This window comes from Numida meleagris, chromosome 17 (genome assembly GCF_002078875.1).
Source record: "Numida meleagris isolate 19003 breed g44 Domestic line chromosome 17, NumMel1.0, whole genome shotgun sequence".
Classification (NCBI taxonomy): Eukaryota; Metazoa; Chordata; class Aves; order Galliformes; family Numididae; genus Numida; species Numida meleagris.
This window is the reverse complement of record NC_034425.1, coordinates 1,190,511-1,215,399: the sequence shown is the minus strand read 5'-3', so window position 1 is coordinate 1,215,399 and position 24,889 is coordinate 1,190,511. Positions and strand designations below refer to the sequence as shown.

Sequence of the window (24,889 nt, the reverse complement as noted above, 5' to 3'; positions counted from 1 at the left end):
GCGCAGATTCCTGCTCCAAAGCACCGGGAGCTCGGGGTGTGCTCAGCCCTGCTGCGTCCCAGCAGCGTGCAGCGCCAGGGAAGGGGCAGGAGCTGCACAGCAGAGCAGCGCTTCCCACCCTGCCCCAGGGCTCGGCCCAAAGCGCTGCAGGACAAAACCCAGGCACCGCTGCCTCGCCTGCAAAATCCACCCATTCCACATTAAAAGAACTTTATTTCTGGAATATGACTCTCAGGTTTTTTTTTTTTTTTTGTCTTTAAACCACATTATGCTGTGTGACCATGGTGGTATGGTACACTGTCCTATTGAAACATGCCATATAGACTTTGAATAAATAAAGCTACAAAGCCCAAGTTAAGTTATGTACAAAGATCTTAGGCAAAGATAATATGTTTACAAACCTATGTACAATAAAACAAATGTAAACAGTCAAATGCAGCAGAGGATGCACAGGAAAGGAGGGACCACAGGGGCCCTAACGGCAAGGGGGGGAGGGGGATGCTCCCACCTCTTTTCTGCTGGGGCCGGTGGTTTGTCTCAGCACTTGTCAATAAACCAACATAGAGCTGCAGAGCCAATGGAACGCCATGGACCAAACAGGGAAGGAAGGTTTTTTTTTTTTTTTTCTCTCAAATCCCAGTGGGATGTGTTGGTTCACGTCAAAATCCACCGCCTCTGAGGCACATGGACAGAGGAATCGCACAAAGACATCGCTTGGAAGACCCACAAGGTACAGTCGCCCAACACTGTCACAGAAGCCTGCAGGTGACGCTGTGAAATCCAGTCCTATATTACAGATCTGAACACAGGGTCCATGGATACAGGGGCCTGGGAGCGGGCAGTTTGTGGGCAGTGCGGCCCATGGGCTTAGCGGTTTCCTACAGAGCTGCTGTCTGGTTTGGGGGGCAGAAGTGTCACTAAGGAGGGCAGAGGGCTGGGACTGGGGGTATGGTTCAGGCACATGGGAGACAGACGCTTGCTGCAGAGCCTGTGCCAAAGGAGGAGGCTCCAGCCAAGCTCACCCCAGGGCTGTAAGGGCACTGGCGCTCAATGATGAGAGCTGCTCCCAGCCTGCTGCCCCCCCCTCACCGCAGCAGCTCTGTGCCCATCTGCTGAGCTGGGGAAGGGCTCTCCTCCTTATGGACACAGCCACCTGCTCACCTGTCCAACTGTGATTTCTAAGCTGCAGTAACTCAGACCCCAGAGCTAACTGCCAGTCACCTCTCCTGCTCCCAGCCTCACCCCGTGTGTTTTGAGAGGTTGGATGGGGAGGACAGCAGCTGGATGCCTTAAATGGTTGCGAGATCAGGGAGGGGGAGGTGCAGCCTTCAAGAAAAGCAGCAAATGTTTTTGTCACACCAAACCTAACTGAGAGAAGAGATGCAGTGACAGGTCGAGCAGCACCGGGCTGAGGTTCTGCATCCCCTGGAACAGAGCGCTGTGTCAGCCTGTGCAACACGTGGGATGGGGCCACAGAGCACGTCCCTACAGCGATGGGAGATCGTTAACTCTATTAACAGGACACGAAAGGCTGCAAGCACGGGGTCTCCTCCAGCAGCACGGGCACTGCCGCATGCCATGGTGTGGGTCCTGTTCCCGCGGGGCAGGGAGGGGGAGGAAACCAAAGCACTTCTCTTGCTGGGCTGAAAAGCGTCCGCAAGTCCGAGCACAACCTGGTGCCGACTCATACGCTCAGGGGGAGCATGCCAGGTGCTGAGGAAGGTCTGGAGGCTCCCAGTCCCGGGGTTCCTTGATCAAAGCCGTTCACTGCCCTGGGAAGCAACAAGAAACAGGCACGTCAGCGCCAGGCCCTACCCTGGGGGCTGAGCCCACACCCTCCACCCCAGGACCTGTGGAGCAGACCCAGCTCCTTGCTGCACATACACCCCCACAGCACCCAGGGACAGTGCCGTGCTGACAGCACAGTGGAGGACGAGGGGCCATGGCCTCGGGAGCACCAAAGGCAGCACAGCTGCCCCATAGGCCTGCTCCCCCCATCTTTCCCCCTGCCCGTTTGCCTGGCAGGAGCTGCTCCCAGCCTACAGCCCCCAGGGCATAGCCAGGCAGGGCTGGCTCCCCTCAAGCCCATGTGCCCATCCCGGGTGGCTCAACACAGGCTGATCCCAGCACAGCGGATGGGAGGCATCTGTCTGTCCCTCAGCACACACACACAGCCAGGGTGCTACCACACAATGGAGAATGGGCTCAGTGAGAACAGGCAGCGTAGGTTAAAGCACAGCAGAGCTCGGGGTGCAGCGGGGGCTCTGGGGACTTCCAGGCCTGCCCCACTCCTCCCCACTGAGCCCCCAAGCCCCCAGCCTCCACCTGGCTGCAAACCACGAGCTTCCCCCTTCCCAAAGCTGCTCTCGGCCGTGAGGGCACGCAGCCTGGGCAGCAGCACACGCCTGTGACAGCTTTCCACAGTCTCTACCCTGTTTGGGCTTTGACAGATCTCCTGCAATGAGGCTCAGCACGCACCTAAGCTCCCCATCTGCTGCTTGCCATCAGCCCAGCCTAGATAAGGAGATGCAGTTACCCCTTGGCAGGACAGCACGCCCACCCAACTGCTGCACCACTGCCCCTTGTCCCAGGCAATTACAGGACTGCTCCAGAGGAGCAGGTGAAGAACATGAATGCTTGCTAGCAAGGTTGGCTTCCCATGGTAACACACTGCTCGCTGCTGCAGGGCCCTCCCCGTCCCTGTCTCACCTCCCCCGAGGCTCACAGCAGGATGAAACCTTTGCCATCTCCTTCCCTGTTAAGGCTGAAATTCCAACTGACTGAGATACGATCCCCAGTGCGTTTCAGAGGCAGGTGCCTCCACGACTGCATGCAGCAAAAAGCTGCTGGAAGAGTCTTAGGGCAGATGTACTCTGCTATTTTCACTTGAATGAAGGGGCATGAAGCCAACCTGGACTCAGCATGACTCTGCAAATGAGTTATCAAGTAGAAAGGGGCTCTGCCAAGCAGCACAAGGGAGAAAGAACAAATAAATGGGATTAAAATACAGTGGTTTGCTTCCTTTGGAAGGGAAGACAGACATTCAAGGCAGGAATGGCAGAGTTTCACCTTCAAAGGATGTAATGCCCTTCAGCTCCTGCTCCCACTCAGCAGCATGGGCGCCCTTTCCTCAATCCCAGAGGAATACAAACAAGGCCAGAGGCCATGAGGCAATCAGGCCCTCTGCACAGATGCCACGCAGATGTGGCAGGGCCCAGACTGAGCCACCAATGTCACAAACAATTTCATGAAGCCCGACACAAAGAGGAGAACGAGCTGCAGCGCTGAGCGGGGGCAGCAGGACAAGGAACCTCACGCTGCACACTGCTCGGCCGGCCTTGCCCATGGTGCAGAAATAAAGATCAGGAGGCAGCCCTGACCCGCAGGAAGCTGGCCCTGTGGTGGCTCCAGCAGTCCCTGCTGTAACGTCCCCTGCAGCAGCTTCTGCCGGGTGTCTCTGCGTGCTGTCCTGACAGTGGCATAAACTTGGTGCCCATTTCCAGCTGCTCTCTGCCCCGTGATTGCTCCAGATGGATTTTCACTTGTTTTTCTGTATTGCAAGCTGTATTTTGTCCTTAGCATGAGGTCTCTGAGGCTCCCTGCACTCTAAGCATCAAACAGAACCTCAACAGAAGACTGTCCTGGAGCTGAATGACCCAGCCTGGCGAGCAAATGGGTGTGGGCAGAGCACACTTGGAGCCAGACAGGCAGGGAAGCACAAAGAAGCAAGCTTCCCAGCAGATCAGTGCTATCACACAGTTCCCTTATTCTCCCAAATGCTCCAGCAGCACCAGCAGGAACTTGAACAGCTCACGTGGACATGTGGGATGGGGAAGGACGCCAGGTTGTGTGAGTGATGCTGTCAGGGAACCTCACTGTGTGCACCAGCCCTCCCTGCTCCTCCCTCCAGGGGCAGGCCAACACCCAGCACAGTGCTGAAGGAGAAACATGGCCAGAATTAACTGGAGTAACAGCAGCAATGCTTCACCCATATCTCTGATACCCGATTCCATCAGAAACATGCATATATTTGAAGAGATTAAACCAAGAAAGCAAGCAGCACTCAGTCCTGTAGTTGAAACTGGTCACAGCACCAGAGAAACTTATCTAAAGTGAGGAGAAAGAGAGAGATTATAGCCTCAGGCTTTGATCATTGCCTATTATTAGTTCGTAATGCTACGAGAACTACCTCATGCAGTTAGCATAACCACCAACTCTGCACCTCCAAGCACCGGAGTTAAAATGCATGCAGCTTATCATTGCAAATGAATTCATTTACCCATGACCAAGGTGGGGAATATCACCTTTTCACGCCTAGTGGAGAAAAAGTGAAACAGTTTATGGACACAATAAAGACATTCATGGGCAGAACCCTGAGTGCAAGACACAGGGAAAAGTGTTTGACCGAACCTGGCTGCTGCCCCCTGAGCTCTGCACAAGGATGCTCTGCTCTGCAGGGCAGCTGGGGATCCTAGGTGCAGCAACTGCCACTATACCTGCATGCATGGTGGGACTACTGGCAGCGTGCAAGCAGAGGCATTTCTCACATTTAAACATAGCCCAGCAGATTCACAGAAATCATCTAAGAATAAACATCAGCTGCAATGACTCTGACGTTCAGGAAAGCAGGAAGAGGAGCAAGGGAGATGTGAGCAAGGAGGTCGTGCCCCAAGGAACAAACACCTCATCTTGGCTCGCTGCTGTCCCAGCTCAGCTGTTCTAGTGCCAGGCCTCTGCGGCGCCCATCAAGGTCAGAGCCACTTTATTCCCCAGTTGGATCAAAGTTCCTAACAGCTAAGAACAATTATGACTGCAAAGAAACAAGTTTCTATCAGAACATCCCTCGGGTGCTGTTCTGCTAGGCCTTGGTGTGTACACAGAGCCATCACATTCCTGAAGGAATGAGTCTGTAGCAAACCAATCTTATATCAGACTTGGTAGAGCATAAAGAAAAAAAAACAACAAAAACCAACACAGTAATTAATTCCTGCCTCTTCCCATTCTTCTGCAAAGCTCGCGTGCAAGCCCAGCTGCTCTCCAAACGTCCCCTCAATTGATTCTGAGGTAACTGCTCCTATCCTTGCTCCTGCACCTTCTTCAGCTGCCTGCTCAGCTCTGCTCAGCACGCAGAGAGCAGGTGTTTGATGAGAGATGGAGGCTCAAACACTTTTACCAACAAAAAGGCAGAGAAAGGAAAGCACATGGAACTGTAATGACACAGCTGGATTACCTCTGGCACAATCCCACCACCCAACAACTGGCTGTTCATAAGGCAGCGGCTGCAGATTGGACCGGGTCTACGAGCACGCGTGGCTGTTTCAGGCTCCAGCGACAGTTTGGGGCAGGGAAGAGAGTACAGGGGCTGGAGAGAAAGGAGAAGAGGGGAGAAGAAAGGGCACGGCTCGGCTCAGCCCCTCGTGCCCAGCCACCGCGATGCGCAAAGCTCGCTGATGGGAGGGCTCTGCTCAGCTCTCACACACACCAAGCCAGGCAGGTTTGTGTGCAGCACAACACTGCGCCCAGCCCCGGGCCACGAGCAGGGCAGGAAGGCAGAGCAGGACAACAGCAAGGTGTGATCCCACTGCCAGCAGCACACCTGTGTGTAGAGGGGAGGGACGGGACAGCGGGGCCCTGGCAAGGAGCTCTAACAACACGCAGGTAAGTGCATCGCTCACTTCCACTCACTTTTCCAGTCTGTTAACACCCTTCAAGTCTGCTGTGGAAGTTCACTATCAATCAACAGGATGCATTTCTCAGCCTTTTTCAGTACAGCCTGCCCTGAACTGCAGGCAGCCAGCCCAGATAACAAGTGTGATGACAACCTAGGTAATGAGAAGTGACTCCCATCCCACACAGCAATCAGCTTATTCGCCATACCACAATTCAGCTTAGCCATGCTGCCTCCTAAGAACAGTTCTAATCTCTCCCCAGCACTGCCCTGACAGTTCATGCATGAAACTGAGCCCACGTTGCCAGCGTGAGCACTGCTGTGGTGATGCAGAGACCCTGGTCAGCCTCCCAGTATGCAGACAACCTCTAAGTCTGTCCCATTTGCACGTGTTGCTGACCTTGCTAAGTATGTGAGCACTCCCTTTTCAAAAGCAAGAAAAGACAGTAGGTCTGAAAGTTCCTCTTGCCAGTTTCTAAGATGCAGCTTGCCCTGCTACCCACATAGCAACACGATTCAGCTCACACAAGGAGGATTCCAGAAACGCAGCCTGTCTGCTCTCTATATGGCACTCTTTAGGTTGGTAACAGCTTGTTTAAAGCTCTAAATAAATTCTGTATCGAGGACGTGCTGAACGTCAGCATTAAAGCTGCACTGGCCTGAAGTCTAACAGGGAAGACTACAACCAGCAGAGAGCATGGAAGGCATTTTGCTCAGTGACACCGAGCACAGGTTTCCCTATCACTGGGTAACACTGGAGGAGAGCTCAGCTGTGGATCCTTCCACTCAGGGCTGCTCATACACCTGCAGGGCTCTGAGCTACCAAGGCCTGTGGGAAAATCCTCCTGCTGAACTGCTTCCCTGTATCAGAGAGGGAAGCAAGTCACATGAAGTACAGGGTGGTTTTTCCTGCAAAAGCTGCTTCTAGCCTTGTGTTTGACACACAACAGGACAATACAGGACAGTTCCCCTTCTGCCAGCTAGGATTACACAGTTAACATTTTCTTTTCCACTGATAGAGGAGAGGAGCAGAGCAAAGAGGGCATCACTCTCCAAAGGAACACATGCTCCCCACACTAAGCTGCTCTTACTAAAGGAACCTCTAGGTCTGCAGCTCAGGCACTCCCCATACACAAGCACACCAGTAGCTATGGCAACTCCATCACTGTCTGCTTGAGATCCTTCTGAAGGGCACAATCACTGCACCAGAAGGTTTACACAGCCACCAAGAGCTGAGGAGCAGAGGGGCAGCACAGGCAAAGGCATCCTACCAGCTGAGAGGTCAAACACTTGCTTTTCCCTTTGCTTTACAGAAGCCCGCAGTGTAATGTTGCTTCTCTGTCCTCTTGAGAACCTGGCTCCACAAACTATTTGTCTTACTGAAGAAAGCTGTGGTGGGCTAAAAACAAGCCAAGGAAAACTTCTGCTTCACATAGCATCCTGAAACACCCCACGCCCCCTCAGTGTACAAATACATCCTGACTTACCCTTTGTCAAAGAAAGAAGTATGCCCAGGGTGAGGGTACTTTGTGCCGTTGCTGTTCATCGTGCTGCTGTTAGCATTCCCTGAAATATAGGATTTCCGTGATGCCTGGTCCTTTGCAAAATTTCTGCAAGCAGCTAATTTGGATTCTAAGGCCTGTGAAAGGAAAAAAGGGGTGGGGGGAGGGAGAAGAGTGATATTTTAGAGAAAATATTTTGCTGCTCAAGTTCAGTCTTTCACATGACCAGAGATCACTATGATCAGAACCCCAGTGTGATCACCTCTGGCAAAAACTGAGCTAAATGGGAACAAAGCTGTCATTTTCTCAAATGAGAACCACGTAATGAGATGCTGACCCAGACTGCCAGGTGCAATCCTTTAGACTTTAGAAGAAATGAACTCCCATTTAGGTACCTAAAGCAGGAAAGTCAGACTCTAGAAGAAGTTACTGAAACCTCTTGCTCCAGAGTTTGAGTGAGGCTGGTGTAAGCTAACCAAAAAACTCAAGGAAAACCAAAAGCAGAAACTTCCAGTTTCAGGAGGGACAGTATACTTGGAAAGTTGCATTTTTCTGCAGGACAATGTCTTCTGGTATTTCTTTCTTAATAACTGCCTGCAAAACTTAGCCAGTTTCTTAATGCTCCCTGATAAGCTCCAGAAGAGGTGCTACAGACACAGCATGAGAAGAGGGAAACAAAAGCAGTTACGCATACCTCCAGCGTTTCTACCTCATCTCTACTACACCCAAGCAAGCCTGACAAGCTCTTTTTCTCCTATACAAGGTAGCAGACTTGCCCCATCTGCTGAATCCTGGCAGGGAGGAGACCAAAACCCTGGTTCTCTCCAGCAGTGTGATCTGTGCCATGTAGTTTGCTGTCTCACATGCGAGCAAGAAAGCTGAGGGGAACATCTTGGAGAGAAAGGGAGCCTAAGGCATAGCATGAGGCATCCTATGGGTAAGCCAACCCAGAGAAATCCTGAACATCCTATAATTATTACTAAATAAATGCATGAGCTGGAATTTTGCATCACTGGCAGTGTGTGTTTAAGAATAGGCTGGGAAAGAAGCATGCTTATTTGGCATTTCCTGTCCTCGCAGAGTAATCACATGGGATGTCATTAAGCTCCCTAAATCCCCTACAGACTCTTACTCACAATGATCCCATTTTAAACATGCCACTCTGTAACCCTGAGCCGTCCTGCTGCCCTTTCAACCCAGCATTGAGCTCACCAGCTCCAAATACAAGCAGTGATCTAATTTTTAATGGCAAACTTTGCTAAAACAACCATCTCAACTTCAGATATTTCTGTTCTTGGTGCTAACCACAAGGGACAGAGGAAAGCCAGCCCTGGAGGCTAGACACCAAGGCTGCCCATGCTTCCACTTGAAACACTACCCATGGAGGCAAGTAAACAAGCTTCTCATAACTCAAAAGTCATGTCTTCATTCAGCTGGAAAGCTTGGCATCCTTAGCAACAGATGTCAGAACTGCTTCTTCCCTGCTTACAGTTGTAATCCCTTTAGGGGCTCACACATTTCACTTCCCAATCAACTACAGATGGGAATGCTTGGCTTTCTCCTGATTTATTTTTTCACTTTCTTACCAAAAGGCTCTCTATTTTATTTTTTAAGAACAATTAATTAAGTTTTCAGTAACTTCTGCAGATCTCCTCAGACACGAGAAGAGACACCAACAGTCTGATATCAGCTCACCTTCCATGACATAACACAACTGTGCAGTGGGTACTAAGTCTGAGGTTCAGATGAGTCCTGCTTTCATGTGAAATATGAACAAGTGTCTAATAATGTCCAGCCTCTGTGCACCAAAAACGTTTTTACTCCAAATATGAATTTTATCACTAAATGTTGGCATCAGAACCTCAGCAACCTGCTCCATAAATCAAGACAATTAAAAAACAAGTGTTATCACATCCCAAACACTAAATGTGGACAATTTAAGAGAGACACCTTAGAAACCCTAGCACTAATTCAGTATGAGCCAAGCCCTTTCCATTCCATACATGGCTGAACGCTCGGTGATGGCACAGAGCTGGGGGTAGTTCAGCACAGAGCACTCACCCCCACTTTCCGTAAGAGATCTCCCACGATGTTGAGTGCAGATATTCTAGCTGAAGGAGTAAGAGGGCTTGTACCAAATCCATTTGGTATAGCTGCAAACAAACACATTTTATTATACGTGTCGTTCCTCCACTGTTTTTTTTTTTAATAACTTCTATATAGAGGTAAATCTAAAATCTTACTGCAGACTCTTTGTACACACAGTACCACAGACTACACAATCACTAGCCACACAAAGAAGAGAAAGCTTAATTCCTGCCCACTACCCTCTTCTCCATTAGATACACATGCAGAGCTCACGCACTCTCCATCTGCAAAGCTACTGCCTGCAATCTATCTAATCCAACCAGAGCTTTCTCTGGAATCTACTTTAAATTTAAAATAAATAAATAAATGTTCTAATCCTTGTGATTGCCCAGAACTTCCAGATGGGAAGAGGACTAGGCTAATATCCCACTGCTTCCTGAGAGAACAGCACCCCCGGAAGCACGTGGCAACAAAGACTAGACTGTCAGAACTGCTACCCACTATTTACCCACCACTGCACTTAAGCTGAAATATTACTCACTGCACTTCTCTGCAACCCCAAATATGTTTTACTGCAGTCATCTACTGCAGAGTACAATCCCTGCCCCTACAAAGCAGTAGCTAAGCTTCAGAGTCTTTCTTTTCCATAGTATTAACTAATTATATTCATTAAATAGGTCTGATGCTGCTTCGGTTATGCAATACATGTGGGATCCACACGTACCCGTATTTACTTCAAGTTTCCCAACAAGGGCCTTGTCTGAAATTGTTTTTCGACAAGCAGAACATACTCCCAACCAACCCGGCACAGTTCTAGGAATCATACCTTTTGGGGAAGGAAAACTATTTTCTGATCCTTTTCCAACAGGGGTAGCTGGCAAGGAGAGAGACGCCTGGACAGCTGAATCCATCTTCTCACAGTCCAGAGTTGGAGAGCTGGGCGCAGATTTCCGGGTGACCTCCTGCTGCCTTTCCCGCACTGCCAGCTCCTGCCGCAAGTCTGAGGGTGAAGCCAAACACACATCGTATCAGTGACAGATTTCCCCAGCATTCTGTTCATTTATTTAGAAGGGAACACTTTGCAATAACCAAACAGAGATTCACTGTTGCTGGCTTTCTCCAGCAGCAAAGACCTCTGTCTCAGATAAGGCACAGCTTGATACCATCACTGCCCACCACTGCTGGATGTAAAGGCAGCCAGAGACTGCTGGCCCAGAGAGCGTGGCAGGTGACCTGGCCTCAGCACTCCTCCCCACTTGTACTTTGAGCTCCATGGAAAGCGTGTTGAAAAAACACAGCCAGCCCCAAATGCCTGCTGAACTGCATGCAGCAGGGAGGCTAGGAAAACAGATTAATGACCTGAACTCGTGTTTCTAATTCCCAATGCTGCCCTTCCAGTTTAATAATCCATAGGACTGCACACTCGCCAGATATTGTGAAAGGACTGTGTCTGCTGTTTCCTGATTCATCAAGATGTGAAAGAGCAGACTGAAGAGGTCCACAGCCCAAATAAGAGGGAAAGAGAAGGGAAATAAGGAAACCAGCGTTTTATTCCCTCTCTCTCTCCGGATTGCTCTGTATCACTGCTTTGCTCCCTCCCATTTTCACACAGATTTGCTACGAAGAGCATCCAGCACAATTCAGTAATGAAGCTATAAAATCTCTACGAGGGCCCAGATGCAAGTAAATAATGCATTATATGGTTGGGGTTTTTTGTTTCCTTTTTAGGTGCAGCAACTCAGTCTTTCATGGAGTTCTAATTCCTTGCCTCAGTCCGGTACAACATCCAAGAACCAAAATAGTTGTAGCACTGTTTCACCCACAAGGGACTCACAAGGGTCACTGAGTCCCTTATATCATATGGCTTTGAAGCTGTCCTGAATTTTTAGAAAATAACTTAAAGAAAACCACACGGCTAAAATGAAAACCTAACTGGACTTGCAGAAGAGTACTGTGCCAGTCACAAATTTTGACTCGTATCTGTTCTTTTAGAAGCTAGCATTCCTGCTTGCAGTCAGGAGGAATAACATGCAACTTTGCTGTCCTAACACATACTACAAATTTTCAAACTCCTCCTCTAAGAAACGGGATGCCTTGTTTGATGATTCCTCTAGCCTTCCAGAAAACAGGTTTCTTTTCTTCCCCCCCCAGTATTACTTCCTGAACCCCAAACTGCAGCACATACACTTCTTCAGAAAATATTTAATCTCCCACTTAATCTCCCTTTTGACATTTATTATTAAAAAATTCACCCTGTTTCCAAGAGTGGCTTTCAATTTGAGGGCTGCAAACTTGCTTAAAAAAGCTTCACAAAGAACACCCAAGAAAAGCCAGCCCCTTGTCAAGTGCGTGGTCTCACAGCCAGATCCTGGTCTTCACTGAAGAATTGTTTCCAAAGAAATAGTTTGGAAAGAATGTTGGAAAACACTGATTTCTATCCTACAGTGATGGCACGCTTACAAGCACACTGCCCCACTACAGAAATCATGTTCCCCAACCACAAAAATAAATTTTCCCCCATGTCCTCGACATGAAATCTCTCAGTGAATTCCCTACTCTTGATTATAGCACTAAAGACTACCTGAAGCATCTCTGATGCCACGGGTCTAACCACAGTCTTCACTGGAATATCTTAAAGAAGCCAGACAATTTCCAACAGGTTTAGAAGGTAACAGCAGGCAGCATTTTTGAAGATAGTTATTTACCATTTAGCATGCATTTCCCTGTTATTTCCTGTACTTTCCCCGTGCCTTGTGGCACAAAGCCACAGAGAGGGAACTTTTGGAACAGTTTTCAGCTCTACCAAATTTGTGGAAAACACTATTTTTCTACTTACCTTGGTTAAAAATCCTGAAAGAAACTGATACTAATTCTGCCCTACATGAAGAATTTTTTCCTCTTAGATTCAGTGGACATACAAGGAACAGAGGACATATTGTTTATTAGTAAGTAAATTCCAACGCTTGTATTACACATCCAGTTTCAATCTCATTATGTGAGGCTTTCTATAAACATGAGCTTTGGTTGCTTCATGTCTCTGTTAGTAAGCCAACAACGTACGAAGACAGAACTAATCAAGCAAGCCATACCTCTCGCTTCATCCTTTAATCTCTGCACAGAAACCAGCAATGACTCCTTGTCATCCAGTTCACTTTCCAAAAACGCGTTTCTCTCAATGGCCTGGTTCAGCCTTTGTTCAAAGTCTTCCAATGAAACTATTGTTGCCCTAGAAACAAAATCCAGAATATTAGGTTCTTCAGCTCAGCTAACATAAAAGCGTATTCAAATATATAATAGAGAAAAAGTGTTAGCAGGATCTACATTCAAGTTAGTTACTTGAAAGCTATGGAAATACTTCTTAGAAAGGACTAAAACTCCAAAGAAGCAAGGGAGCGAGATGAAAAGAACACGATAGCATCTGGCTCTCCAAGATGTACCAAAGAGCTGGGAAAGAGCCAGACTGGCCCACCTAGCTCCATTTTCCCTCAAATCATTCTCCAAAACCATGTATTTAGTGTATCAGCTCCAGAGAAACAGGCAACAGCCCACAGAGCACAGAAGGAAGGGCACTGGGATATTTGTTCCGTGATTTCAGTGAGAGAACTTATGTGTGTCAAAAGTTAGTCATGAGGTTAAGAGCACTGTGGAAACAAGGCCCCAGCTCTTAGATCTTTCTGCCAAATAGCCAGAGGCTCATTCCTCGTCCCACTGAATCAATGGCAAAATTCCCATTCAGCAAAACGGAAGCACAATCTCCTCCAAAAACGGGCGTTTCTAGCAGCAGCCTGTTCATTTTCTGCACTTACACAGACCACATTTGCTCCCCACAGTCATTAAGCTGTTATGCAAGGAAAGAGGAGACTCCTTTGGTGTGTTTAATTTAAAAGGGACTAAGTAAAGCACTAGCTTCCTACTTCAAAGGGGCTTTGAGCTACAAGGATCACAAATATAAGAGTCACTGGGCTGGCAGTATCAAAACCAGCACAGTGGCCTCACTTGCACAGCTCATTTCTCACAAGAACACGAAGCACTTCAGGTCCCCCCCCAAGTTTTTCTTCTGTAATGCAGCACTACCAGCTGATGGAGGTGAACTCCAAAGGTAAGCTGCATTTCACAAAGAATCAAGTGACTTAGGATTTTTTTTTTAATTTTTTTTTTTTTAATTTTTTACATGTGCGTTTTCCCCTCCCCTCTTAAAGGAATAGTAAAATGATGAATCTGAATAACATAAACAAGATCTAGTGAATATTTAAGGAAATAAAGAGTTCTGCAGCCTTCACCTCTTTGCACGTTCCAAGTCATCATTGGCCTGTTCCAGCTCCCTGACATACTTATGGAGCTGATCCTTAATGGCCCGTGTCTGGCTCAGGTCATCCTCTAACAACGACACCTGCTTGTAGCTTTGTGCATACTGGTGCTCCAGTTTCTCCTGAAAGAAAGAGATGTAGAGAGATAAGTATCAGAAGCATCCATTCAGTAGTCAAATGGGACAAAGCAACACACTATCTGCAGTCTGCAGCTCTGGGATTGCTGGTAATACACAGCAAAAACTGTAAAGGCAGAGGGAACGTACCCTGAACGTCAGAACTGGACCAAGGATACAATTACAAACACAGCACTGCACCCTGACTACTCATCGTGACACTGTTCAGAGATGCACTCCTGCATCTGTTCTTAGCAGCCTGCATTCACAGCTACTCTAAAATCTCGAACATCTAGAAAAGCAGAGAAATCAAACTGCACATCCTCCCCTTCAGTGCCTCTCTCCCCTTACAATAGCCACACTGTTACCAGAATTCATCCCACATCTCCATTACCAAAAATCAGAGCCACTGAAATCTGTTACTGAACACTTCCAGGTCCACAGACTTAACTTCGAAAGACTGGAACATTAATTCCAAAACATGCTCTCATCTGCCCTAAGGGTACAGATAGGGGCTTATGGAAAAACCACTGACCTTAAACAGATCAGTACCAGCCTTACAGACATAACTGGGACTGGGTATTTTAAAAAGTAATCCCCAAAACATCGTTGTCATTGGGTAAGATTCCAACCCTTGCTTTCATAAAATAATCCAAGATCACCAGAACAGGTACTTTTCAGGACCCCAAAAGAGGTAAGAACTTCTTAATGGATAGATATTAACTAAAATTCATCTTCTGTACACACAGATCCTTATGCAATCCCCATCTCCATAGATACGGCTAGTAAGAAAAAATTAGGAGAACCGCCCTGAAAGATGAGCCCAAATCACCCATCTTCACCTTTCACTGGGGTCTCAAAAGACCAAGGAGAAGTTCTGGGCAAAAACAAAATAAAACGAAAAAAGATTTGTAAAGAACGAAGACAACATGGTGGTCTGACAAAACATACTTGTGTTGTCCTCCCTGTTGCTATGCTGATGTTGCCTGTGTACATAATAAAGCCACCACTTGGCAAAGCCTAGAGAATTCAAACAAATGAGCACAAACTCAATGACAAGTGTTTAATGATGTGAACAAGGAAAAGCCCTTGAGAAGTTTCTCCAGTATGCTGCTGGCCTTATTTGGAGTACATGCCATGCTCAAGACTAGATCTTAAGCAGATGACTCCTTTACTTCATTTAAATATTCAATGACCAAGAACAGATCAGACAGCCTAAAACGATACCCAAGACATATTTGTAGGAAGAAGCAATATCGTTACAGACGAGACCTACCTTTAACGTTTCCACTTCATATTTCAGCCTTTGGTTATCTGCTTGTAAATCTCTATTCCTCTGCTCAGCCTGTACTAGCTGTGCTTCCAACTCAGCTTCTAATTCTCTGCTTCCCTCCTGAAATTCAGCCAGCTCTTCACGAGCTTCCTGGAAGCTGTAAGGAGATTTCATCAGCTGAAAATGCAGCACCTCTCAAGCAAAAACCAAGTCCACCACTCTTTAGAAATAGATGAAAAGGCAACAAGAGTTTTAAAGTACTTAACCCTCATCCATAGACCTCTACAGGAAAAATAAAAAATGGGGGAAAGAGAGAAATTGCATTAAGTTTACCTACAAATGGAAATTCACTCCTTGATATCAAATAACTATATTAAATGCACATGCAAATACAAACTATATCAAGGCTATTTCCACGATTCCTGTGGGTTGACACTTGGTACTCCACAAGCCTTCACTCTAGCAGACTTGAGAGAGTCACTAAGTAAAGTGAGCTTCTGGTCAAAAACTAGCACAGAACAATAGTCACTGCATCTCAGCACTACCTGGAAATATAAGTTTGCTGAAAAGCATTAAGGTTTGAATCTCAGGGTTACTAAGATCTTTGGTAGGAAGCCAGCACTGACCCGCCTTATACCACTGCAAGGTATTAAACTGCTGGAAGCAGCCACCCCGCATACTTCACTAACCACATTTCCATCTTTACTATACGTAATAGCTCAGCTCTTTGCGACAAGCAGAGAAAACTGACCAGGCTTTAGGAAACTACATATTCATTGGCATTTGAGAGAGAGCTTTCCGACACCCTGGCTTTTTTGATACAGCTCAGGGATCTCAAATGCTCACCTCCTACCCCAACACCCAGGAAAAAAAAACAAACAGACCCAAACAAACAAAAAAAACCAAACAGCTTGCACATCAGGTTCCTTGGGCTTGAGAGAGGCTTAACTGGCTTTGCTTCTACTGTATACCAGTAACATGGAACTCAAGAAAAGCTTTCCTAAGGGAATGAACTGGAAACCTCCAATGCTGACTTCCCACCCCCCTCAAAAAAAAAAAACAAAACACCCAAACCAGCCCCACAAGCTCTTGTCACTTTTGTAACCAAAAAGCCTTCTGTTCCCCTTAAGAGAGGCACTGGCAGAGACAAACACAGGACTGTGAGGTTTAGCACACTGCAATAAATTGCAGCCAGCTACCAAATCAGACACTTCTCACACAGAGAGCAAGAAGCCTGAGGGAACAGTAATGATACCAGGCAAGCCCACAGGCAGTCTTCTTACCGCAAAACATCAAGCTAGTTCTTAAGACAGCATTTTAATTATACAAAGATGCACAGGATCGTAAAAGGGCTCTTCTCTTGCTCTAACGTGCTCAAACAGAGTCTGGAGTTGATGGCAGGGTAACACTGTGAACAAAATACTCAGCCTCCACAAGGCTGGATCTAAAACTGCATCTACAGCTGGAAATGCAGAGAGTCACTTTAATATATCTCACGCTCATTTTGGTAAAGTCTCACAGAGAAATAGATTAAGTCACATTCCAGTCACTAAGATCCAAATCTACTGTGAAAAATATACAATACCTTTGTTTGTACTTCAAGGAAAGCTCTTTCCAATAGGCAGTTTCCTCCTTTGGACTTGAGAAGGTTGGAATTTCCTCACTGTCCATGTTCAATATGACCTGTAGAATGCAAACATAAGAAACCACTCAGTATGAAGATGCAGGCAGACTAACCTGCACACGCTGCTGTACTTCAATGCCGCGGTGTGCCAGGGGCACCCAGACTTGAGACTGGCCTGCAGAACATTAATGATCCCTAACAGCCACCTCTGAGTAGAGACCTGCTGTAACAAGTAACGTCATGCTCTCCAACCTCTGGAAACGCTCCTGCAGCAGCCTGAAGCGAGACAAGAAATTTGGGCTGTATCCTGTACCGACCACTGGAATAGTAGTTACTGCCACTGGCTCATTTGGGACCAACACTGGTCTTGACTTCGCTTTGTAAAAGATTTTTCCTACAGTGCATGCTGCAACACTGTGCAACCATAGCAAACACGAGGCACGAGGGCTCCCCACACACCAGACCTCAGACGCTGCTGAACACGACGATGGGAACGAAGCAGCGGTGGTGGACCTGCCACGCACCGCACTACCCAGGGATGCACTCAGCCAGGCCCGCTCCCAGCCTGCCAGCACCGAGCCATTTCCAAGCTCCCATCAACCCTCTTACTCACAGGCAGCCATTTTTTTTTTTTTTTTTTACTCTCCAAAAAACAAAAAATAGATCGTAAGTCTCCAGGAAAGAATAAGCTGACACTAACCTCTCCTCTATCATGCTTTAAACAATGTTTGTACGAAGCTCATTGCAGTGGATTCATTGCTGCAGCTGACCTGAAAGTCCTGACTTTCACATTCTAACAGTCATCAATAGCCAATGCTGTCCCTCCAGGCCTGACAGTGTCACACTGACATGTCCTGCATCTCAGTGACCCACATTTTAGACATCCAGAAGTGGGACAAAACAATCGCAGCGCTCCCATCAGAGGGCAGAGCAGCCCATTCCACAGACTGGTGCTTGGCTCACCCGTAAGGCAAGGCTGAGCTGGCACACTGCTCTGCAGCTGCCACAACCCGGGGCACAAAACCAACCTTACCCACAGGGTGCTCAAAACCTCCGAAAAACCTCAACTCTCTCACTGTGTTTACATAACTTGACAGCTCTGCTGCAGAAGCAGTTCGTCATGAATCAGGTCTTCATGCTGCCTGAGCCAAATGACCATGTCTCCTTTCCTACATTGCCCTGAGCTGAGAAAATAAAACACCTGCAGAGCTACCACTCCTCCCAGCACATGTATTTTCAGTTCTGCTGTACCTCTACAGAAGAAAATTTCTTTGAGTGTATGTGCTTCAGTTATTGCACCTGTTACCAGGGGAGTTTAATCACAACCAGGAACAAATCAAGTCCTGCGTTTAAAGTGGATGCAGAGCCCATGAATCACCTCCCGAGCTGCCACCGTCTCACAGCCTGATGCATTAAGGCAGGCAGACATCTGCTGTGGCTCAGGCACACGTCAGGCAGCTCCTGAACTGCTATGCAAATTTCTGGGTTGAGGAAGAGGTGAGCAGTTGGTTACTGCTGCCTGCTGTCTGTAACATCAGTCCCACACCAATCACACTGAAACCGCTTCAGCAGAAGTCCTGCAGCTCCTGGCTCTCAGCTGGCACTCTCAGATCAGTCAGAAGCACATTTTCCCTTCATTAAATGAAGCGTATCTCTGAACAGCGTCAGCTCCCACAGCTGTCTCTAAAGGTAAACAGTCAGGGAGCCACCCATGAGCTGAATTCAAAGAAAAGTTGGTACGAGGAAGTACCTTACATCATTTCCTAGAAGCAGCCACGATAACGTGTGTCTGGGTCCAAGACTCCTTCCTGTCTGCTTGCACAAGGCACGCCCTTGGAACCAGCACCCGAGGAGCCCTGCAAGGAGCAGCCAGGAGCAGGCAGGGCTGGGACCCCCATGTCCTCCCCAGTTCACCAGAGCCCCAATCGTCCTCCAAAGCTGGCCCCCAGGCTCTCGCAGTGGGATGGAGCTGACCTGCCACATGCAGTCCCCCAGCCTTATCCATCTCGTTATGCAGGACAGCTCACAGACACACACTCCACGTTTTCCTAACGCTGTCGGCACTGATTTCTGACCCGGCAACTGCACAACAGAAACACCTCCATCAGATGCTCATGCCAACACGCTAGCTAAGCATTTGTGCAAACAAACTTTTATCATTTGCCTTCTCTCCCATGCCTGGGGGACGAGAGAAAGATGAGAGCACACTCACACTACGCACAGTGGTTCAGAGCCAAAACATTGCTTTGAGAGTTCGGAGATACAGATCCCAACCTGCCAGCCTTTGCCCATTCCCTCCGCTTACAGTGTGGACAACCAGACCTATCCAAACACAGGTACACAAAAAAAAAGCAAAAAGCAGCTCCATAGCATTAGCAGAATATAACACACAACTCTGAACATCTGACGCGTGGGACAGCAGATGCCCACGGAATGCCAAGAGCTAGATACAATCGCTTTGCTGTAGCACATTGCTGGCTGCCCTGGCTGTGGGCACTGTGCGAGAGCTGAGCCCAGCACAAGCCCTTCCCATTCAGGAGCTCCCCTGCATACGTGGCACTTGCAGAATCAAGCCTTTGACAGACAACACTAGGGCTTTCAGAACAGACAAGACAATGCAGCAGCGTCTTCCAGGGAAAATGAGAGCAGGCTCCTGCCGATGCCCACTCGGAATTCATTACAACACAGCTTAGCATTCATGCAGCACCCTGGGAAAACTCAGTTACATGGGCATAACTCCAGATCCAAGCAGCTCTACAACAAGAGCTATGTTCAGAACAGCCCCTTTCAAGCCCCCATTAGGCAGTCAGTGGGACAGAGCAGCTCTGCACTTAAAATGGAACAGCTTTTCCACACTGTGATTGCTGTAAAAAACTGCAGCTTGTAGGTTCCGAACTTCACTAAATCGTGTTTTGGTGTTCTTATTTACTTACTTATCTGGTTGTGCAGGACAGATCTGGCTTCCCACTCCCAAAAGCATCCTTGCAAGTGGGTCACTCAGTATTTTCCAGATACTAAAAGACTTCAAGTCTGAATCCAATACACAGCAGAAGTGTCTGAACTAACAGGTAAACAGCATTCCCCTCGCGTGCATCAATGAGCCTTGCATTCAAGGCCAAACTGGAATTTTCAAGGAGCCACCTTTCAGTTGAGTCACTAAAACACACGCACAGCTTGAAGCGTAACAGAGAACCTTAAAAAAAGCTTTCCTGGTTCCCCATGTGACTGGAGGCTGGGTGATGGCTTGGATCAAATGTCCGACCAGAACACTAAGCCTGAAACGCAACACGATGCTTAGATGCTCAGACTCCCAGCCAGCCCTCCCACAGCTCGGAACCCACCCTGCTCCACTCTCAAAAGCCGGCTCCGCTGACTGACACATCACGAGCTACAGAAGCACATCCAAAGTGATCGCGTCCAAAGTGATCCTGAGTGTTGCTCATACGCAGCTGCGATTGCCCAATATTTTCAGGAAGCAAAGATGAAGAATTGAATAAGAGGCACAGCAATGCTACTCAGATGTGACAAGTCACAGTGCTGGCACTCCCACATCCATGGTTTTTTTGCTGACCACCAGAGGTAATACAAATGTCAGCTGACCTTTGGAATTAAACAAATAACTACCTATGAAAGGACTTGATAAAGAGATCCTGCCAAAGTCACATCTGGCCTTCACTCCTCAGTGTAACAACTTAGGCTGGCTGCCAGAGCCCCCAGAATGGGGAAGTGCCATGTCACAGCTGCAGTCCTCCCTGCGCCACAGGGAATGACGCTGCCCCGGAACGCTGGCATCACCCAGAGCTGTGACGCAGGGCAGGACGCAGTGCCAGCACGAGGCTGTCCAAACCCACGTTATCTGCCTCTGCCCATTTTACACCCTTTCACAGATACGAAAGCCTGAAGAAAACCTGTTTCTACCATTCCTCACCCCCCCCAGCCCACAAGACCTGACAGGTAACCCCCCATCCCGTTAAACTCTGGATTTTACTATTATTTTTTAAATCAAAGATTCAAAGCATGCCTGGGAATCTGAGCATATTTGCATTGTCTTTCACTTATTAGCAAACGGAAAGCAAACAAACAATCAAAAGGCACGGATTAGATTTCTCCAATCAACTTGTGCTTGTTTTTCTCATCCTGCAATAGGAGCCGGAGGCACTTTCATGCGCATTTTGGAAGGCTGCCTGCTTCCATCACTGCTTTGGAAAGTGAACCTCTGTCTTTTCCTGCAGTACTATTTTTGAACTGAATGTTCTCTGGTGAACCACAACAAATGCCTCCTTGCCTCTTACAACAGCAGCATATGAGCTTTCAGGAAAAAAATAGTCACAGCGCACAGCATCAGCACTATGCCTCTTCCCCTGCCATAATAATAAATTCTGCTCTTCCCACGTGGACAGCGCAGCAGGCAGAAGATGAACAAACCCTACCTGCGGGAACTCTGTGCCTCTAAAAGCCTTTAAAACAAACAGAGAGCAAACAGTAAAGCCTTCTTATCCCAACAGTGTCTCGTGGAATCAGCCTTACTAATCTCATTTAACAGGTATGCTTCGTACCATGTGGCCTAGACTTGCATATCTAGCAAGTATGGTATCTGATGGGGGGCAAACCCAACCAACCCCACACACACCCCAACGAGCAAAGGCATGAGAATTCAGTACTAAAAATTATTTATTTCTTTCACAAACAACATGATTTTAAAACATCAGACTCTATTTGTTACCAGGCAACACCACTGAAGCATCCTCAAAATGAAGACCTGAAGAGGCTGGCACAAGGGCCAGCACCTGCAGAGATGGAGAGAAGGCCCCAGCCCATGGGCACGTGCCAGGATCTGGGGTCACCTGTACAGGCCCCACGTGCTGTGCACACCCTGGCTATCCATCCGCCTGAACTCCTTGCTGCCTTTCTCTTAGAGCCCTGAAACACTGCAGCACGTATTGCCCAGGATCAGTGACTTCATCGGGGAGTTTATGACAAGCATAGCACAGAGCCCATGACAAAAGACACAGGGCAGGTCCCTAGAGCCTCCACATTTTCTCAGCAACTAATACCATCCCAATGAAGAAATTCCTCAGGAAGGCTGCAGCCAGAGGGCTATGATGCTTCTGGACACTGAACAATGACAAGAGACTTAGAGAGAAAAGCACTTAATGCAGGTTTCTCCTCAGATCCATGAACTGCCTTTAAATCTCCTAAAATTGAGTGGTACCAGGGTGGGAAAACCTTTTGTAAAAACGCCCAGCACCCCTGAGTCACAGGCCAGCCATCAGCAGAGGGCCTCAGGTCCCTTCAGCAAACACTGCACAAGATGAAAGTTAGCAGTAATAGCCTCAAGGAGTAAGAAGTACTTTGTTCCCATGCTCTTGGCAGTCCCCTTGCAGCACCCCTCTGGTGACAACGCTCCTTGTGGCACCAAGGTCACAGACACCAGCAGTCTTCATTCTCTGCCCACTTTTTTTTTTCTTTTCCCCCCTTTTCCCTTCCTGCAGTTGAAGGATTATCTCACATGCCCACAGCCTGCACATGGTCACAGAAAGCAGGGTTTTACCTCAAAAGGTGAGGACAAGGAGGAGTGCATATGTCTCTCAGTACATACCTTCACCTCTCAGCAACGTGCAGGACCACAGCTTTGCATGTGCACACTGAGAGGTGAGCACACAGGATCTGTCTTGCAGCATGCCCACAGCCCAGCCAGGCTAAGGCCTGAGAGCAGGACAGAGGAGCTCTTCCAAGGCAGACCCAAGATTAATAATTTAAAGAACAAACCAAAACAGACAACCACACCACTTAACCCACACCTCTCACATCCCATAGGGGCACAGTTAGCTGGCACTACCAGCCAGCATGTCTGTGCACTGCCACTTTGCTGATGCATCAAGTTTAAATATAAACAAGTAAATACAACAGCATGCCAGTCTTTCTTGCTACTACAGTTACTAATAGATATCTAACCAAAAACCGACCTTGGCAAGGCCACCTACCATCCACAAGATCCTGGAGTGTTTATGCCAAATGAAATTGCCTTAAATATCCAAGGCACTCTTCCGCTGCTGCTTCACTCATTTAACCACTTCCTTGGGCAAGAAACACCAGGAACGCAAAAAAAAATCCTTCTCTGCACTCCTCACCAAGCCAAGAGAGTTTCGGAAGGAGCAGAGCAGCCCTGAGTCATTGAGCACGGGTGGAGAACAATGGGGCTGCGTGGGTGAGGAGAGCCATCGCGTCACCAGGAGACGTTAATGGGAAGTCACTCAGCTGAAAGTCCAGCTCTAGGAGCGCGCTCTGCCTTGTGTCAGCGTGCTCATCCTCCACGGCACGTCTGCTGCAATTTGGGTCAAACTCATCAAACTGGGAGAGCGAGGCAGGGCCTGCTCGAGTTCGGTCACGTCGGCACGGAGCCGAGCAGGCCCTGCTGAGCCCAGGAGGAGAGGGACAAAACCTTCAGTGAACAGCTGGGAAATACCGGGCAGACATGTACCCGTGGCACTGGCACCAGCACGCAGTTAACGCCATCTCTGCCAGAGCAGCAAATCAAGCCGCGGCTGTGAGAGAAAAGCAAGGTGACAGCACGCTCCTTGCAACCAGCGTCATTAAGGGCGGGCGTTAATTGGCACTGCCTGAAGCCCTCATCCGTGGGCCACGTACGTGACAGCAGAGCAGGCCGTGCCAGCTGTCAGCACCGCGAGCCCAGCCCCACGCACCTGGGCTGCGAGGAAGGGAACGGAGGAAGACGGGCTATGTCTGTGGCCGGCAGGGAAAGAGAACAGCCGGCACCGGGTGGGACGAGCCCACCTGTGACACCGCGGGGCAGCGGCCGCCCCTCAGCCGACGGAGGGAGCGCGTCCCCGCGCGAGTCACGGGCCGGGCCCCGCGCACCCAACGCTGCCCTCCCCCCGGCGCCCGCCCCAGCCCGCACACAGCCTTCGGGCGACCCGTCCGAGCCCCCAACCTCGCTCTCTCCGGCCCGGGTCCCGCAGCCCGCCCCTCCCCGCGCCAGCCCGCCTCGCGCTCGCCCCGCGTTCTCCTTCCCACGGACACACGGCGCCGGCCGCGCCGTTACCTCAGGAGCTCGGGGTGGGGGGGGGACAGCGGCTCGCGCAGGGCGGTGGCCGCGCGGGCAGGGCCAGGCCGGGACGCCGACAGACAGGCAGGCGCGCCCGCCAATGGGAGGCGGAGAAGCTGCGCAGCCGGCCAATAGAACGCGGTGGAAGGCGGGACGTGCCCCGTTGTCAGTTTGCAGCCAATCGGTGGAGGGACGCGGGGCCGCAGCCCCTCAATACCCATTGCTCAACGCCCGCTGCCCCCGCTGAGCTGGCTGCTGACCGCCGTAGCACCCTTGTCCCCGGCCCCCGCCGCGCCCGGAGCCGGAGCCGGAGCCGCCGCCGCCGCCACTCACCGGGGCGCATCCCCTGTCACAGCCGCAGCATCGCTCGCCGCCGGCGGAACTGCTTCATCCGGGCACCGCGGCGGGCGGGACGATGTTGTGACGTCACGCCGGAGCGGTCTGAGGGCGGGGCGAGGGGTGGCCACGCCCCCATTCCACTTCTACGCGTGGCGGCGGGGGGCGCGGCCGGGATGTGCCGCGTCTGGAGCGGCGCGGATCTCCTGGGTTTCCTATTTTTAGACTCAGAAATGGCCGCGGGCAGGGCAGGGACGTGCCGCCTTCTTCCAGCGACCGAGGCCGAAGAGCCGGGGCCGCCCACCAGTGCCAGGCTCGGGACAGCGGCGGGTCCCGAGATGCCCACGTGATCCGGTGCGGTCCGGGCTGGGCTGTGTCGCGGTGTCCCCGTCCCTCTCGGACACCGAGCGCGGCCCGCGTGTCCCGGCGCGCCGCCCGCCTCGCCGCCCGCCTCCCTTCCTGCCATTGTCCCGCTTCCCGTCCCATGGCCGCAGGGACTGTCAGCTCCCGGCCGTGCTCCCGGCTGGGACCCAGGCGCAGCCGTGCCCTGCCCGCACCGGGTCCCCCCGGGGCTCCGCAGGGTCGGACGGACCTGCCCTGCTGCCGACCTCCGCTGCCTCACGCCGACCCCGTGCTTCAGCTCCATTTGCATGTTTAATTCTCTGCCCTTTCTAATTAGCCGGACGGCCTGTCATTAGCGATGGCGGTGTTGGAGGCCCTCGTACCTCCCTCGCTGGAGGCCACTGCTGCTGGCAGCGTGGCAGCACCCGGAGACGCGTCCCTTGGTGGGACAGCGCGCGTCCTGCGTGGGCACGAGGCCACCGAGTCCACCTCAGCGTGGCACGTCCATCCCCGTGGCCCCTCTGCTGCCGTGTCCCACTGGTTGGTGGGCAAAGAGAGAACCATAGA

The 24,889-nt window shown here is 49.8% G+C and overlaps 1 protein-coding gene across 5 annotated transcripts; it reads right to left on the bottom strand.

Moving 5' to 3' along the window:
- NDEL1 (nudE neurodevelopment protein 1 like 1) lies at positions 194-24,092 on the bottom strand. 5 transcript variants are annotated; one of them, XM_021415278.1, is made up of 10 exons: positions 23,978-24,092; positions 16,540-16,637; positions 14,958-15,111; positions 13,539-13,687; positions 12,348-12,484; positions 10,085-10,258; positions 9,232-9,323; positions 7,156-7,307; positions 5,231-5,362; positions 194-1,772 (listed from the first exon to the last, which is right to left on the bottom strand). In XM_021415278.1, the coding sequence occupies exons 2-9, from the start codon at positions 16,623-16,625 to the stop codon at positions 5,266-5,268; spliced, it is 1,041 nt and encodes a 346-aa protein (XP_021270953.1). In that variant the 5' UTR covers positions 16,626-16,637; positions 23,978-24,092; the 3' UTR covers positions 194-1,772; positions 5,231-5,265. The 5 variants fall into 5 exon arrangements, with proteins under 5 accessions (XP_021270953.1, XP_021270954.1, XP_021270951.1 ...); XM_021415279.1 differs by lacking the exon at positions 23,978-24,092 and adding an exon at positions 23,642-23,835; XM_021415276.1 differs by lacking the exon at positions 23,978-24,092 and adding an exon at positions 22,563-23,467.